This window comes from Plectropomus leopardus, chromosome 4 (genome assembly GCF_026936395.1).
Source record: "Plectropomus leopardus strain MGB_pleo_1.0 chromosome 4, ASM2693639v1, whole genome shotgun sequence".
NCBI classification, from domain to species: domain Eukaryota; kingdom Metazoa; phylum Chordata; class Actinopteri; order Perciformes; family Serranidae; genus Plectropomus; species Plectropomus leopardus.
Genome location: NC_142179.1, coordinates 2,362,006 through 2,378,474, shown reverse-complemented (window position 1 = coordinate 2,378,474; position 16,469 = coordinate 2,362,006). Strand labels below are relative to the sequence as shown.

At 43.7% G+C, this 16,469-nt stretch overlaps 1 protein-coding gene across 1 annotated transcript in view; it reads right to left on the bottom strand.

The window, feature by feature from the left end:
• adamtsl2 (ADAMTS like 2) overlaps window positions 1–14,732 on the bottom strand; it is a 34,254-nt gene extending 19,522 nt beyond the window's left edge. Inside the window, exons 1-4 of the mRNA XM_088076287.1 lie at window positions 14,132–14,732; window positions 13,226–13,309; window positions 3,826–3,931; window positions 630–772 (exon numbers count right to left, since the gene is read on the bottom strand). Coding sequence (XP_087932413.1) covers window positions 630–772; window positions 3,826–3,930 — 248 coding nt within the window. The 5' untranslated portion in view covers window position 3,931; window positions 13,226–13,309; window positions 14,132–14,732. The remainder of the gene's footprint in view (window positions 1–629; window positions 773–3,825; window positions 3,932–13,225; window positions 13,310–14,131) is intronic.
• Between the last annotated feature and the right edge of the window lie 1,737 nt (window positions 14,733–16,469).

Here is a 16,469-nt window from a genome sequence, read left to right as displayed (position 1 = left end):
CTAAATTTAAAGAAAATTTTGAGATGCAGCATTTGCATGACTTTGATGTACGTAGTTAGGGATAGACAGACATACAGAAAAACCCCAAAACATAACGCCTCTGGGCTTAGCTGTTGCCAGTGTGAAGGCCAAATTGAACATAAAACATTGGGTATAAATTATAATAAATAAAATATCAGGTTGAAATGCATATCCTGATGTGTCTATGAGCTCAAAATGCAGTTCACCTCAGACATACTCATCTACCAAATGAATGAACTGCCATCACAGGTGGTTTTTAAACATTTTGCGATCAAGTTCAGTTCAGACTTGTCTTGTCTGTTTCCCCTACAGAAAAAATAATCGTTTTTTGCTGCGTTTAATTGCATGTGTTTGGAGGTAGAAATGTGCACGTACACACATGCGTAATTGTGCATTAAGGAAAAGGAGAAGTATGAAATGTTTTGTGACATTATGGAGAAATGTTTGCATTTGATGTTGTTGCTAATTTTCTTCTGGAAGTCTGAACTCATTAAAAAGTCATATGTGGAACTTTAATAAAAACTCTGAGTAGCTGTGATGGGGATGCATGAAATTAAAATTTATAAAAGTGCAAATCTGTGTGTGTGTTTGTGCACAGACTGACTGACCTCTGTTTGAGGCAGTGTCGCTCCTGTGACATCACTCCCCCTCCACAGGCTCGAGTGCACGCCGTCCACTTGGCCCACTCCCCCCACCAGTATGTGGTGACCTCCAGCTCCTCCTCCAGACTGTTGGACGCCACGCCGTCTTCCTGAACACGCACATAAGACACACAACACGCGGTAATTCAGTTGGCAGTTGTAGCATTAATCATATTAACAGTATTAAGACCTACAGAGAAGCAGCTGTTTGTGGGTTCATCGGAATCATATCCTTCTCTACAGCTGCACACTTTTAAATGCAATTTTGTGCGAAGTGGCTGACTAAATAACAGACAATTTTGTCTGATTTAGGATAATGCACAGTACTGAGGGATGAGATTCACTTGGCCCACACACCACCACACACTGAGTGATGAATCCATCTGAACATGGCTGCACGACCACAGTCGCGACACACCCGCAAGCTCTTAGGCCGGCTTTACGCGGGCCACAACCAGGCCACGACTTAACCCCTAAAAGCCAATTACATTTGATTTGCTGCATTTGGGGGATGTTTGGTCCAGAATCTCAATCCTGCCACAGTAATGAATCTTAAAATGTGGCTGGTTTTTCATATTAGTCCATACCTGGGGATATGTGTAACCACATGCAGACTTCAGCGGATGTGCACACCACAGCCTCGTGCAGACCTACACTATATGGACAAAAGTATTGAGCCACCTACACATTATACCTCCAGGAGCTTTTATGACATCCCAGTCTAAATCCACAGGCATTAATATGGGGCTGCTCCCCCCTTTGCAGCTAGAACAGCTTCCACTCTTCTGGGAAGACTTTCTACAAGATTTTGGAGTGTGTCTGTTGACTGCACAGCTAGGTGCTTGATTTTATACACCTGTGGCAATGGGACTGAATGAAACACCTGAATTCAATGATGAATTGGCGTGGCCCAGTACTTTTGTCATCCCAGGATCAAGGACAAGTTTGTTTTTTAAACTTTGTTTTAAAAAATGACCAATAAATCTACCTTCTACCTTCTATATAGTGTATACGCTGGTGTAGATTTTGCAGAAAATGCAAATAGACTAATAACAAACTGCTTTGTAATGGCAAAGCTTTTAAAAATCACGCTTTATTTCTGTCATTCAAGCTGCATCTCCACCTTCGACCACGGTGTGGGTTCAATGGCAGAGTGAGGCTGTCTGTGTTTTCACTCACTGATTCCACAGGCAGAGAAAAAGTCAACATTATGTATAAAGTATCTTCTTTTTACAAAACGGGCATGGGCAGTGGGTGAATAAGACAAAGGGCTTCGTCATTCTCTACCTGCGTGTAAAAGCAAGTAAAGAGTACATTTGTACTAGCTGTTGAGGTGGTATTGTGATAGCAGGCAGTATTTGCTGTAGCATAAGTTGTGGTTAGTGAGAGTTATTAATAGTTTTAGCTGTGTCTAAAACTGCTCTTCTGATGATTGTGCGGGCATAATAGAGAGCGTCAAAACCGAATGGAAACACAAAAAACACGCGTCACAGTGTTTTGTTCTGGGGCTCCAACGTGTGAAGACGGTCAGCTTTTCACACATTCCTGATGTGCCGGAGCGGCATTAATTCAGGCCGATGGCTGCGTCCCTTCATTCAGACAGATTCATCAGAGTGACCGCTGGAATGTGCACTGAGCTCCTTGTAAAGGTGTGAGACAGAGCAGCTGTGAGAGCGGACGAGCGACTCTGGAAATACCAGACAGAGAGCGTAAGTGAGAGAGAAACGGGAGGAGATAGATGGGTACAGAGAGAGAGAGAGACAGGAGAGTAACTGACAGAGCAACTAATCAAACCCCTTTGATTACTTTTTTAAAGTTTTGCAGCTTAAATGTCCCACGATATTTGCTGCAGTGACATCACTGCTCCCACCGCATTACAGAAAAATGCTTGATGCTCCAACTTGCCTAATCAGACAATTTTCCTATGATACGCTGAGCTCCTTTTCATTCTCTCTCATCTGCAAATGGTCATGTCCCTTTACTGCATAACACTACCTCGGCTTCTTCTCTGCAGCGTTTGTGCACCCTTGTTTCGTAGTTTTCCCGGATCATGGCTGCGCCTTGATCTTGGTCATTGTTTTGCTGATGCTGTGATCCTGCCTCTGGCTGTGCTCATGTTGTGGCTGCACTGATGCTGTGTTCCTACCTCCAGCTTGGATCGTGACCATGGTTGTGCTGTTGTTGTGGTCCTGTCTGTGGCTGTGCAGTGTCTTGGGCCTTGTTTGCACTGATGCCACAATCCTGCTCAACGAAATCTTCTACTGACATTTTTAGTTACGTGGTTGTTATCGTCACTTGCAATATTTGCACGTAACATCGAATGCTATCCATAAGTGCTGTTCTGTTGGAAACTGGACGTAGTTTCAGCTTGTTGAAGACATTTCGATTCTCATCCAAGAAGCTTCTTCAGTTCTAATCAACTGTAAGGGAGCGCAGGCTTTAAACCCTGTGGAGGTGTGTGCTACAGAGTCGTTAAGGTCACATGTCGACTCTGAGTTTCAGAGTCGTTGAGGCCACTTGTGAGTTATTGACTCACATTGAGGTTTTTATTCCCATTAGAGTTTTTTTTCAGGGGCGTTTTTCCTTAGTCGATGTTAGGGGTTGAAGAGGGACAGAGGGATGTTTTATGCTGTGAAGCCCTCTGAGGCAAATTATAATTTGTAATAATGGGCTTTATAAATAAAATTGCCTTGACTATGGCTATTTGCCTGACACGCACTGTGCATGCTCGAAGTGCGGCCGTGACGTCACCGTTCTGCACATTGCCTGTTTACGGCGACAAGAACGGGTGGTGTTTTAATAAATTACACTCTGGAACCCGTTTTCAGAAGTTTGCATTTTCAGGCAAACGTTCAGGGTCTGTGTGATAAAGCTCTGTACTCTTTGTGTCTGCAGTTGCGGTATGGGTAGCAGGCAATACAAAAATACAGAAAGACAACCTGTAGTTCTCCGACTCTGTGGGATGATGCAAAATACATCATCCGGCAACGTTTTGCCCTTGGGGGAGGAGGGATATCTAGGTACAGGTTGAATGGAGGGAAGTTTACCACAGTTCATCAGCACATACTGCCAACATGGTTTTGATACAAAGCTGGTTGAAAATGGACGCAGTATCCCTTTAAGTCATCACTGTGTCTCCTGTGTGTCCCTCTGTATTACGTACCTGCAGCCCTCTGGTGGACAGGTTCCCCACAGACACTACCAGCGTCAGGAAGCCCAGCAGGACCACACCCGTCTCCCCGCACCGTTCCCATGACTGCACCCTCATCCTGATTAATCAGAGAGAGAGAGAAAGAAAGACAGGGTTAATATGCAGACAAAAAAAGAAATATGCGGTGGTTGAAGAGGCTGCTCTGGTGCTTAAAGTTTCCAGGTCACGGCTGCAGCAGCTTGGGTAAAGAAACAGACCACTTCCTCCAGACTCTGCTCTGTAAATGACTTCTAACCTTATTTCATTTCTGGCTTGAAAGATAAGCAACACATCTCTCTGAGGACAACATACTATAACCCAGATTTCTAACGATTCCAGTGGTTGAATATCAGGAGCTACCGTCAAGACGACTTAGAAAGATATTTAGGAAAATGTGTAGGTTCACTGCCCAAATCCGCCCTGTGTCCTGTTTCTGATGAAAGACAGTCAGCTGCAAAATAATCAGAAACTGCTGGAGGGCCAACTTTTGCAAAATGACAAGAACGCCAGTTGCAGTAGCTCCATACGACAGGAACTTTAGGATAATCTTAAGGATTTTAGAATATTTGTAGGATTTTAGGATGTTTTTGGGTTTAAGGATATTAGTAGGATTTTAGGACATTTCTAGGTTTTTAGGAGGTTTCTAACATTTTAAACATTTCTAGGATTTCAGGAATTTAAGATATTTAAAGGATTTTAGGACATTTTCCAGGATTTAGGGCGCTTCTAGGATTTTAGGATATTTGTAGGATTTTAGCACATTTCCAGGATTTTAGGTCATTTTTAAGATTTCACGACATTTCTAGGATTTTAGGATGCTTCTCAAATTTTAGGACATTACTGGGATTTAGGAGATTTGTAGTATTTTAGGTCATTTTTAGGATTTTAAGACATTTCTAAGATTTCTAGGATATTAGGACATTTCTCATATTTCTAGGTTTTCAGGAGGTTTCTAGCATTTTCTAGGATTTTATCATACCACTACACGTGACAGTTTTTCACCAAACACAGAGCAGCCGGCAGTGTGATTCATGGAGGGAACTGTGTCCAGAAACCTGTCTGTGTTTCTAGATGGAAGCACCCAGTGATGAGTCTTTAACAAAGGCTGAAGGCTATGAAGGGAAATATCATGACCACTAATGAGTTCTCGTGGCATTAAAAACCCACGTCCAGGCACTTATGTGAATTGTGGATGAAAGCACGCTGCCCAGACGTGTGGGTGTTTTTTTTTCATGTCCTCTCCCTCTCCAAATTGAGGCTTCTCAGCTTCCAAACCCACAGAAAGGGCCTGGAGTTGGATTTTTTTTACACCACGAGAACACATTTGTGGTCGTAATATTTCCTCTCTGACTCTCCAGTGAAATCCCTCGCCTCCAAGAACATCTGTGGTTGTTTAGGGGGGGATACCTGAAGTGCTGCTGCTGCTGCTGTCTTCTAGCTTCACAAAGACAGAAGGCTGTTTGACAGTTAATCTCACCAGTGCTGATCCAAAACGCTACAGACAAAACACAGCCAATGATTCGTGAGGTGCCGAATGTAAGCTTTCTGTACCTCACCGATTTTACCAAATAAATTAGCCTTTTGTTGCTCTGATGTAAGCAGTTGTACTGAAACATTAATTCTATCCAGTCTTAAAAGGGAAAGATTTAAGGTAATTTGATAAATGGGGATGCTTAGTTAGCTGAGAAAGATTGATATCACTCTTGTGTCATGAGCATTAAAGCTGGGGTAGACAACCCCGTCTCATTCAAAAGTCGTCAAATACAGCCGTTTTTCAGTGATTTCTGCGTAAGATCTCGATGCACATGGCCACCTTTTACAGCTGTATGATATGCCACCGTGTCTGCTGAGAACGCGGCCGGACAGAACTGTTCACGGTGTTATGATAAGCCGCGAGACAGCCGGGCAGCACCTGCAGCAGCAGCGTGGTACGCAGACGGGCGCCATCGACTGAGAGTGCTGTGGGACTGAACCTGTCGCATCACACACCACTGGATTTTGGTACATTTCTAGGATTTTAAGCATGTCTCTAAGATTTTAGGATGTTTTGATCATTTCAAGAAGTTTCAAGGATTTTAGGACATTTCTTGAATTTTAAGGCTTTTCTAGAATTTTAGGTTGTTTGTAGAATTTCAGAACATTTCTCAGATTTTAGGGATTTTTTTTTAGGATTTTAGGACATCTCGCATTGTAGGATGTTTCTATTATTTCAGCCGTTTGCAGGACTTAGGACATTTCTGAGAATTCAAGACGTTTCTTAGGTTTTCAGACAATTCTAGGATTTAAGAGAATTTTTAGGATTTGAGGACTTTTCTAGTATTTACAACATTTCTCAGTTTTTAGGACATTTCTAGGATTTTGGGACGTTTCTAGGATTTTTAGGACATTTCTTGGATTTCAGGACGTTTCTAGGATTTTTAGGACATTTTTAAGATTTTAGGGAATTTCTAAGATTTTAGGACATTAGAGGCTTAGCTAGGACCTCTGTCAGGGGTGGGGGGGATCCTCCGCTCGCATTTTTGATGCAGTTTTATGCACTCTGGCACCTTTGTGAATTAGAAAACAGTTGGGGGGCCACCCCGCACCCCACGGGCTGTAAGTTGAGTCTCACTGTTATACACTGTGTCTCCCTGCAGGGATTCTTCCTCTACCAGCGTTCTAAATGCACTTATATAAACAGAGTTAAGTGTTTATAAAACTCCCGCCTGACTCCCATTATGGCTTTAATTGCATTAGAGTTGTATCTTGTGAGTGCACATAAAGCTGGCAGCCGAAAGATGTTCTGGATTGCAGCATCAGGTGAACGCGGCCTCAGATGTAACCCAGTACGCACTGTCTGGTTTCCAAGCACGTCAAAGAAACGCCAGCGAAACAACGGCACGGCAAGCGAGGGGCATTTTCTCAGACAATGCACGCTCACGCCAAAGCCAGCGTGCAGGTATCTGAATGTGCTGGCAGTCAGCAGCAGGCTGGAGCTGGCAGGTGGAGGGTGACACAGACAGGCTGTTGAGAGGCCACAGGTGCTGGAGACGGGAGTTGGACAGCAGAGGGGCCCGTGTGAAAGTTAAACAAGCCCCAATGTGCTGGAAGGACGAAGGTAAGTTTCCTAGGACTTTACACAGGTAGGCCTTTGTTTGGCTCCTCAGACTATAAGGAAATGTAGATGTCTGTATGTAAAGGCTGACATGAACGAGCACAGACACACAGGAAAAGGAGGGTTCTTGAGCGGCTCTGCAGTTGTATATACCAGTTTAATGACTCAATGAAGCCTTTGATTTGTAGACTAGACCGTAGACCTAGACCATAGACTATGTTTTGCACAGTCTGCAGGATTTCTCAAACCCCTTCTGCAGCATAATCCAATTTTCTTTTGTCGATGTGCGGGATCAGTATGTGCCAACTACATGTAACATTTATAAATATACCATTTACCATCAAGCAAAGTGGAAGACGGGCCATTTAACACAGCAAAAGCTGCTTCATTTGGAGAATCTTTTATTTAGGCCATAATCTATAAATGTAAGTAATCACACAATTAGTTGCCAAAATATTTTTTGGCAAACCGAGCTTAGTGGCAAACATAAGCTGCGTATTTTATCACACTTTGGCAAATACAAGTAAGAGTGGACAAATGGCAGCCCGTTTTCATTCCAAAGTGGTCTGATACTGACACTTTTACAGCGCTTTTGGCGTAAGATTCTGATGGCAAAGGCCGACGTTTGTGTCTGTATGATACGCCGCTTAACAGCGTCAGATTGTTAAAATTGTGGTGTTATTATACCCTGCCGGATGGCAGCATGATACAAAGACAGCCGGCTTCAGCTGACAGCGTGGCAGAACAGAACCATGATGATACACCACTAGATGTTTCGAGAAATTTGTCACAGAGTTTTTGATGAAAAAAAAATTATCCACAGTTTTATAGACAACTCTTTCACAATGTAAGTCAATGAGGAAAAGTGTTTTTTGCGTTGCAGGGTGTCACGTGATGGTGTAATTACAATGTTTGGCCATCACGAAATTGACTTCAAAGCAACCAGCAAACCCTTGCCCCCCACCAAGTGTTTCAGGGAAACACTCTGGGTTGCAATGTCTGAATCAGCAAAAGAAAGGGGAGCTGAATGATTCCTGGAGGCTCCACGCTGCACACACACACACACACACACACACACACACACACAGAAATAGCTTCTAGGAAAGGGTTCATAGTACATCCCGTGTCCTCACGTCCAGTTAGGCAGCCTTGTTAAAATAAGCAAACAGCTCGTCTCGCCCTGTTTGCAGTCTGGCTTTCTCTGGCACTAAATATTGGTGACAGGTGTCTTAAAGCAGGCGCAGCAGCACCTGGACTTCATTATCCAACCAGACACAGCTGGAGCCCGGCCAGCTGCCAAACACACACATACAGAGAGAGAGAGAGAGAGAGAGACGGACACTCCGGCAGACACAGCTGCACATGTGTATACACTCAGCCAGTGGCGTGACTGAGCACACACACACATACATACAAGTTGGCCACCGTGCACACTCATGCTCAAACTTGATGCACGTACAGGTATGCAAATGCTCTAGCATGAATATGCACACTCAAACACACACAGTAACACACTTTCTCTCAGAGACTCCCTCTCCCTCCATACACATTCATACAGCTATTCTTGAGAGGACCATCACTGACAAAATATAATGCTTTCCCCTTCCCATAACCTTAAACTTAATCATCACAACTACTTACCAAAACCTAAGCCTGAGCCCAAACGTAGCTGCCGCCCTTAAACGGTTCCTCGATGGTGTGGACAAGCTAACTGTCTTTGACTTTGCAAAAATATCCTCAATTTCCTTAACCCACCTCATTTTACCCCTGAGCTAAAACAACATGGTTTGTGACACAGTGTTCTCGCTTTGCTAAAATGTCCTCAGTTTGCAGAAATGTTCTTTCTATAATGCAACATCATCACTTTGTCAAAAGTCCTCAATTTGCCGTATCAAATTTGTTTTGGCACAATGTCCTCATTTTACTGAAATGCCCTAATTTTGCAGAATGTCTCCACTTGGCTGAAACGTCCTCACTGCACCGCAGTGTCCTCACTTGGCTGGAAGTTTCTAATATTGGCGTAGTGTCCCCACTTTGCTACAATACCCTCAGTTTCAAATAATGTCCTCACTTTGGTTCCATGTTCTTACTTTTCCACAGCTATCCTCATTTCGCTACAATGTCCACCCTTTGCTACAATGTCCCCACTTTTCCACAACTATAATCATTTGCCACTATGTTCTCACTTTGCTACAATATACAAACTTTGCTAAAATGTCCTCAGATTTTGGCAGCTATCCTCATTTTGCTACAACGTCCTCACTTTGCAGCTACCTTCTCACTCTCTTTTTTATAACATCCCATCTTTGCCTCTGCTTCTTCAATTTCCGTAACGGTTCTCACTTTGCCACAATGCCCTCACTTTGGTCAACCATTTTCATTTTCCTACATTGTCTGCATTTTCCAACATTTTCTCACTGAATTACAATGTCCCCACTTTGTCACAACGTTCTCACTTTGCTACAGTGTCCTCAGTTTTCCATTACTATTCTCACTTTGTCACAATGTCCTCACTTTGCTAAAATGTCCCCACTTTGCTAAAATTCCCTCACTTTGCCAAAATGTCCTCACTTTGCTTAAGTGTCCTCACTTTGCTAACATGTCCTCACTTTACCAAAATGTACTCACTTTGCTTTAGTGTCCTCACTTTGCCAAAATGTTCTCAATTTGCTTAAGTGTCCTCACTTTGCTAAAATGTCCTCACTTTACAAGATGTCCTCACTTTGCTTAAGTGTCCTCACTTTACAAAATGTCCTGACTTTGCTTAAGTGTCCTCACTTTGCTAACATGTCCTCACTTTGCCAAAATGTCCTCACTTTGCTGAAGTGTCTTCACTTTGTGTAATGTGTACTCACTTGCTTAAAACATCCTCACTTTGCCACTATTTCCTGACCAAACACAATTTGGTCCTCACACAGATAGAAGTAAAAGCGCACACACATAACTGGGCTTCCTATGGGCCGCTGACACACACTCTCTCTCTCACACACACACACAACACATCGGCCTGTTGCCTCTCGTACATTCAGACATGGTCTTCCTCCTTCCTCCTCCCCTTTGCTGTCGTTTCCCAGCCAGCCGGGCGCAGAGGATAAAAGTAAACACAGTCCCCTCATCCTCTCTGTCTCTCTCTCCCTCACCCCATGCCGTCCCCACCCTGACGGCCCCCCGGGGCCCCTCGCCTCGCTGTCTTGTTTTTGTAGCGCTGGCAGCCTCGGCAGACAGACAGACAGCAGTAGTCTGTCCCCCGGGAGGCCAGAGCGGAGCAGTCAGACCGATATATCAGGCCGATACTGGACGTTTACTGTCTAATGGTGGACATCAGCCAGACACTGTTGGCCACCTGCAACATGAATATCGAACAGTCTATATGAAAATGTTTGGCAAGTTCAGAATAAGGTTGAGCTGAAGTGATAGCGAGCTGATGACTTAATAACGGAGAAACTTTGAACAAGTCAACAGAGCTCAGTGTAGGTGGACTCTACGTCTGAATCCGTGATGCTAGTGAAAAAAACACAATAACAGACTGGGGACATGACATGAACTGACAACGGACAAAGGACCTTGTAGTGACCACAAAGTTGATATTTTGGATGTGTAAAAAATTCAAATAACCATTTCAAATAAACTAACTGGGCGCAAGCAAAAACCCAACACATTCTCATCCCAAGTCGTCTCATACTGCTGCTTTGCAGTGGACTTCTGTGTCCACATATTAGGTTTTCTTCTGCATCTGCTGTTGACGTGGCTCCCGTGATGTCAAAAAAGCACATGGTGCTTAAGATAGATAAGACTGTTTTTGTACTTTTAGTATACATAAAGTGCCAAAGTGCACATAAAACAGCATCAGAATAGAGCTTGTTTATGAAAAAAGTGCCTGTGGAGGATCCCCACACTGCTCAGCACAAGTCCTAGCTAAGCCCCTAATGTCCTAAAATCCTAGAAAAGTCCTATTATCCTAAAAAGATCCTAAAATCTGAGAAATGTCCACCAATCCTAGAAACATCCTAAAATCCTAGAAATGTCCCAAATCCTAGAAATGCCCACAAATCCTAAAAACATCCTAAAATCCGAGGAATGTCCAAATATAATCCTAGAAATGTCCCAAAATCTAAGACGTATACGCTAAAACATGTGAAATGTGATGAACATCACCTCCACAACTTGAACAGCGTGTTCGACACCTAAACAGATAAAAACAAATGAGGCAGTGGACAGAGAGGACGGAGAGGAAATGTCCTCGGCCAGCTGATGGACCCTTCGGTCACATGGTAGAAACAGAAAGTCACAACAGTAATGTGCATAGTTTCAGTTGAGAGATTGATGGTTAGATGGTCAAGACGTATTTTTGATTAGATCTCTATGAAAAACCACTGCGTGGTTTCGATTTCTGGAATATTTGTGACGAGAAACAGTGGTACGACATATTGGTGATTAGAAAAATCCCTGCGTGTCGCCTTCCGCAGCCCATATCGGTCAGACTCGCGGAGGAGCGTGGGCCGGTTGTGGATGTCTGCTTGTCAGCGGGCAGACTCATTCCTTCTGCTTTTTGCTCCGTGAGCCAAACTCTCTGCTCTCTCCTCAGTGGCGGTCCCTTTTTCAGTACGCATGCAAAGTGGAAAATGGATCTAGGCTCTCCTCGGCCTCTTGTATACAAAAAAAAAGACCAAGAGAGCCAACAGACAGACAGACAGACAGCTGGGCAGACAGACAAAGAGATGGGGAGGGAGGATGATGGATAAGAGACAGAGTAAGGAGGAGAAAGAAGGGAAGACTCAGAGGTCAGCGGAGTTTAGTTGCCCCCAGGGCAAACAGAGGCCGGGACAGATTGCTCACACTTGAACTCTGACCTATTTATTGACTCGGCCTTCAGTGCCGGCTTTCCCAGGAAAACAGCCAGGCTCAGTTCATCTATGTTACATTCAGTCTCGATCAAACAGAAATCACTCTCATGCAGGTTTCAGGAGGGCGAGCGAGCACATTCGTGGTTTGTCGGGCCCCCAGACGTCTTGGAACACGTTTCTGAAGGTTAACAGGTTGGTAACGCGTCTTTTGTTTAACTCCTCTGGACTGTTTGGCTCATTTCACTTTTCACTTTTCATTCTTCATTTTTCGGTAATTTTGGCTGTGTTCATGCATATGGTGGAATATTTGGTAAGATTGTCTATTTGAGTGTAATCAGTGAATTTCCAGCTCAGCTCCTACAATAAGTCTAAAACACACTGTGGAAACTAAATAGTTACATTCAGACTGTTAAGGTCAAAAAACCCAATCAAACTGACATCAAAGCAGAAAAACGTGACATTATTTCTAGGTGTCATATTATTTCCACCTGATGAGGTCATTTTGACCATATTTGGCCTATGGAGAAAGTTCATGCTATTTCCACTAGTTGACCTGTCACAATCAATGTTGCTGCTAATCGCTGACATATCGCAGACTGTGATAATCAACAAAAAATCTACTTAGCATGTAGTATATTAAAATATAATTCATTTTTCATGTTTATATGTTGTGACAAAAACCTGGCATTTCAGGGGGAAAAATTCTGAAAATTAATGAATATTTCACATGCTTGATTATGATTGCTATTGGTGAAAAATTCAACTCAATGAAAGTAGAAAATCATATTAATATATGATATTTTTTAAAGCTTGATTTTGAAAAGTGCATTTTGTGCACACAGCGATACGAGTGTGTGTAATACTAAGGCAGTCCTAAGGGTTAATATGACAACTTTAACCGTTGTTTTTATTGTCTCTTCGGAAGACATATGCTTCAGTGATGATTGGATTTTCAAATGCCTGATTGATATGTACGAATATTTGCTGGATTATATGAACTGCGAGGATTTGATTTCCTTATTTTGAGAAAAAAATGGTGTTGTGTCAGCAGCACTTACACCCTACACCCACTCCAGAAAGGCAGACGTTAATGTATTTACAAACTTCACAGCGACTGCTGGCTTTACGTAGTATGATCATACTTGTGTTTTCCTACTGTCTATAAATTGAATTTTGTACTTATTGTGAGCAGTAATATGAATCCAGGTTTAACAAGTAAAAACCTGTAAAAACTTCAGCAAGAGAAAGAGACGGTAAATTATTGTGATTGACGTGCGGCTTTGTTTGCGGCCCTATAGCGTGATTTCTGTATAAACGCGGCAACAGAGAGGGGAGAGAAGGTGGGAGGTGGACTACTGCAAGCAAAGTTTTCTTAAGTTACTAAGTGCTTCACTACATTTAGCAAACACATATAACCATCTACAAGTCGTCTTACCTGGTCCTTTTCTCGCCGGACTGCCAATTCAATGCTTGAGGTGGGCGTCGATGACGGCACCGGGAACACTGGCCTCATTCGTATCTGGAGAAAACAAAAGAAAAACCAAAGCTTTTCAAGACTGATTTGGATCACAGCAATGATTGAGGCTTCAAAACATTCAGTTCAGCCCCACTGTGGAGGCACAAATTCACTATAACACTTGGCAAGCAACTGATATACAAATTTTAAGGGGTGAAGTTTTCCTTTAAGAGAAAGTTTAGTAAGTTTTGAAAGTGAAACTCTACAGGCTGTAATTCTCTGCAACAGTCTAGAGCCACAAAAACCAGAATCCACAGTTGACAAGTAGCACTGGCACGAGTGTTCGCCTCTACCTCACCAGTTACACACACACACACACACACACACACACACACACACACACACACACACACACACACAGACACACATCTCCAACAGCTGACAAGTTTCCAGACAGACTCTGGCCTCTCCAGGCACACACACATATACACATGCATGTATGCACAAACACAAACACACAGACACACACACACAGACACACAGACACAGACACACACACACACACACACACACACACACACACACACTCCTGAGAGAGAGTCAGCATTATTTTGTGGATTTGTTTTGGTCTGGTGCAAAACACAAGTCTCATTGGCTCTAGTGCACCTCGTAAATACACTCACACACACACACACACACACACACACACACAGAGCAGATGCAAACCACACCAGCACATGCAGACATGCCAACAGCCAACACACACGAGAACACACTGAATCACAAAACACACAATCAAGCACACAAACTCAAACACAATATACACACACACAGACACAGTACACACACACACACAGTGGAGGTTTCAAATATTTACCCACTCACCTCGCCTGCAGCAGTCCAAGGGCGTCTCGGTCTGTGTTGAGGATGCCGCTCAGTGTGTGTGCATGTGTGTGTGTGTGTGTGCGTGTGTGTGTGTGTGTGAGTGTGTGTATGTGTGTGTGTTAGCGTGCCAGCGACAGCGGTGGTGTGTTGTGGTGTGTCGGTGAGTGCTGCTGTCGCTGTGGAGTGAAGAGGGAGAGACAGACAGAGAGAGGAAGAAAGAGGGGAAGGGAGGGAGGTAAGGTGTGCTCACCCTGCATCCCTCTTCCTCCTCCTCCTCCTCCTCCTCCTCCTCCCCGGTCAGCAGGAGCAGCGGAGTGGCAGCAGAGGGAGAAGGTGGGAGGATCAGAGGAGATAGAAAAAAAAACTAAACAGGAGCGATCCTGGCTGGCTGCTCTGCTTTCATTCCCTCTGACCGTTTGTTTCTCGAATCTGAGTTTATTAGCATCTCAAGTCTCAGGTCTGAAAAAACAACACAAATAAAATCTATTCTTGTTTATATTATATCCAAATAACTAACACCTTCCTACTGTCTGTGTCCATCTGTCCTGTTGTTGGAATGAAGAGCGTCACTCTGAGAGACAGACAAAAAAATGGACAGAGACAGGCAGATTGGACACAGAGGGGAGTTCTCTACTTCCCACAGTGCTCTGCTCCCCGGGGTCCTCTGACTCCATCCTGAGCCGAAACATCCGAGGGAAACTTTCTCATTCATTTTTCTCGGGTTTTTCTTATTGGTTCTTTTTTTTGGTTTTGTAAGGTAATTATTTCTCAGTTTTTGCAAAAACAGATGTTTTTGTTTTTCCTTGAGTTGGATGTCCTGCTGAAACTGACTCTGGAGCGTTACATAATGACACTGGCTTTTCAGGGCATCAATGTTTGAGAGTTTTTTTAAGCTTTTTCAGTTTTTTTTAAAGCATTGTAGGGACATGTTGCAGCAGTGTGATTTGGCCCCTTTCAACGTGACTCAAGCCAGCTGATAGTGTCCTCTGCGACTCGGTTTAACAATTCATAGTTTTCACATGATGTCACGTCCTTATAGGGCAACCCGTTCTCATCCAAACTCATCACAAAGTGTCGCTCTGTCAGTGACCTTCCGCCTCTTCTTATGATGCTTTAGGTACTTTTCGGCTTCAGCTGTTTATGCTGCAGGGTGCTGTTATCGTGATGTCAACAAATGCACACGGTGGGATGACGCAGCACGTTGTTATATTTACACAACAGCGCATGGAAAACTACGCGACCGTCACGATGCTGAGGTTTAAGCAAAAGAGCCACATGGTAAGGTGTTTTAAAACAAACAAAAAAAAACAACTCACATCCTAACAGGAAGTGAGTCAGTTGTTTGTGGGATCCATCCACCTCCTCCTCCGCCCTGTAACAACACTTTAATCAAGTTGTCACTGGCAGCTTTATTACTTGATATTTTTCGCTGCAACTGGCTTTGTCCGTCCACAATCTCAGGTGACACTGACCGTGTGCGTTGCATGTGGACATGCCTGGTGCCATCCGCTGCAATATCATAACGACTGATTCTGTCCTAGCGCTTTCTAATCTGACGCTGTCCAGCCGGGTTCTGTTTGGACGCAGAAGGTGGCTTTTGGCGTCACGCTCGTACACCAAAAGCACTGAAAGAGCAGACGTATTTGACGAGTTCGATGTGAGAACAGGCTATACTGGAACGCCCATCGGGAGGGCAAAACCAACACGTTGTCATCCCACATCATAACATATTGCCGCTTTGTCAGTGGACTTCCACGACTACATATTATGCTCTAGGTAAACTCCTTCTGCATCTGCTCTTGGTGTTCTGGGATGTTGCTACTGTGATGTCAATACAAGCAGAGATGATGTTGCACGAGGTTTTGTTTAGGCAACAAAAGCACATTGCAACCAGCGATGGGACATCAACAAAAGCACACGCTGGCATGGATGGTCACGCAAACACAGAACTCCTGTGTGAAAGTCTGAGGTTTGTTGGATCCATCCACTGCCACTCTCTGCTTCATGCGCCACTGAGCCGCACTGAGCAGCTCTCATAGGAATGAACAAGGCCACGCCCCCACGGCTGTATCCAGATTTCACTATAATACGTCCATGAGACAGACCTATAAGACAGACCTCTTATACGAGACAAAGGAATTGCGGCGATATTGATCAGCTTTATTGAGTGGCTGCAATGAAAATAAACCTGCCAGTGTTTTGGACATTCATCGCCATGGTAACTGGAATGTTATCGCAAGAGGAGTCACGTAACATCGAAAGAGAAGTCGCATAATATCACTCAGTGGAAACGCAGTCATCTCGCAACTGTGTTTTATCGAAATTTAGAAAATTTCGC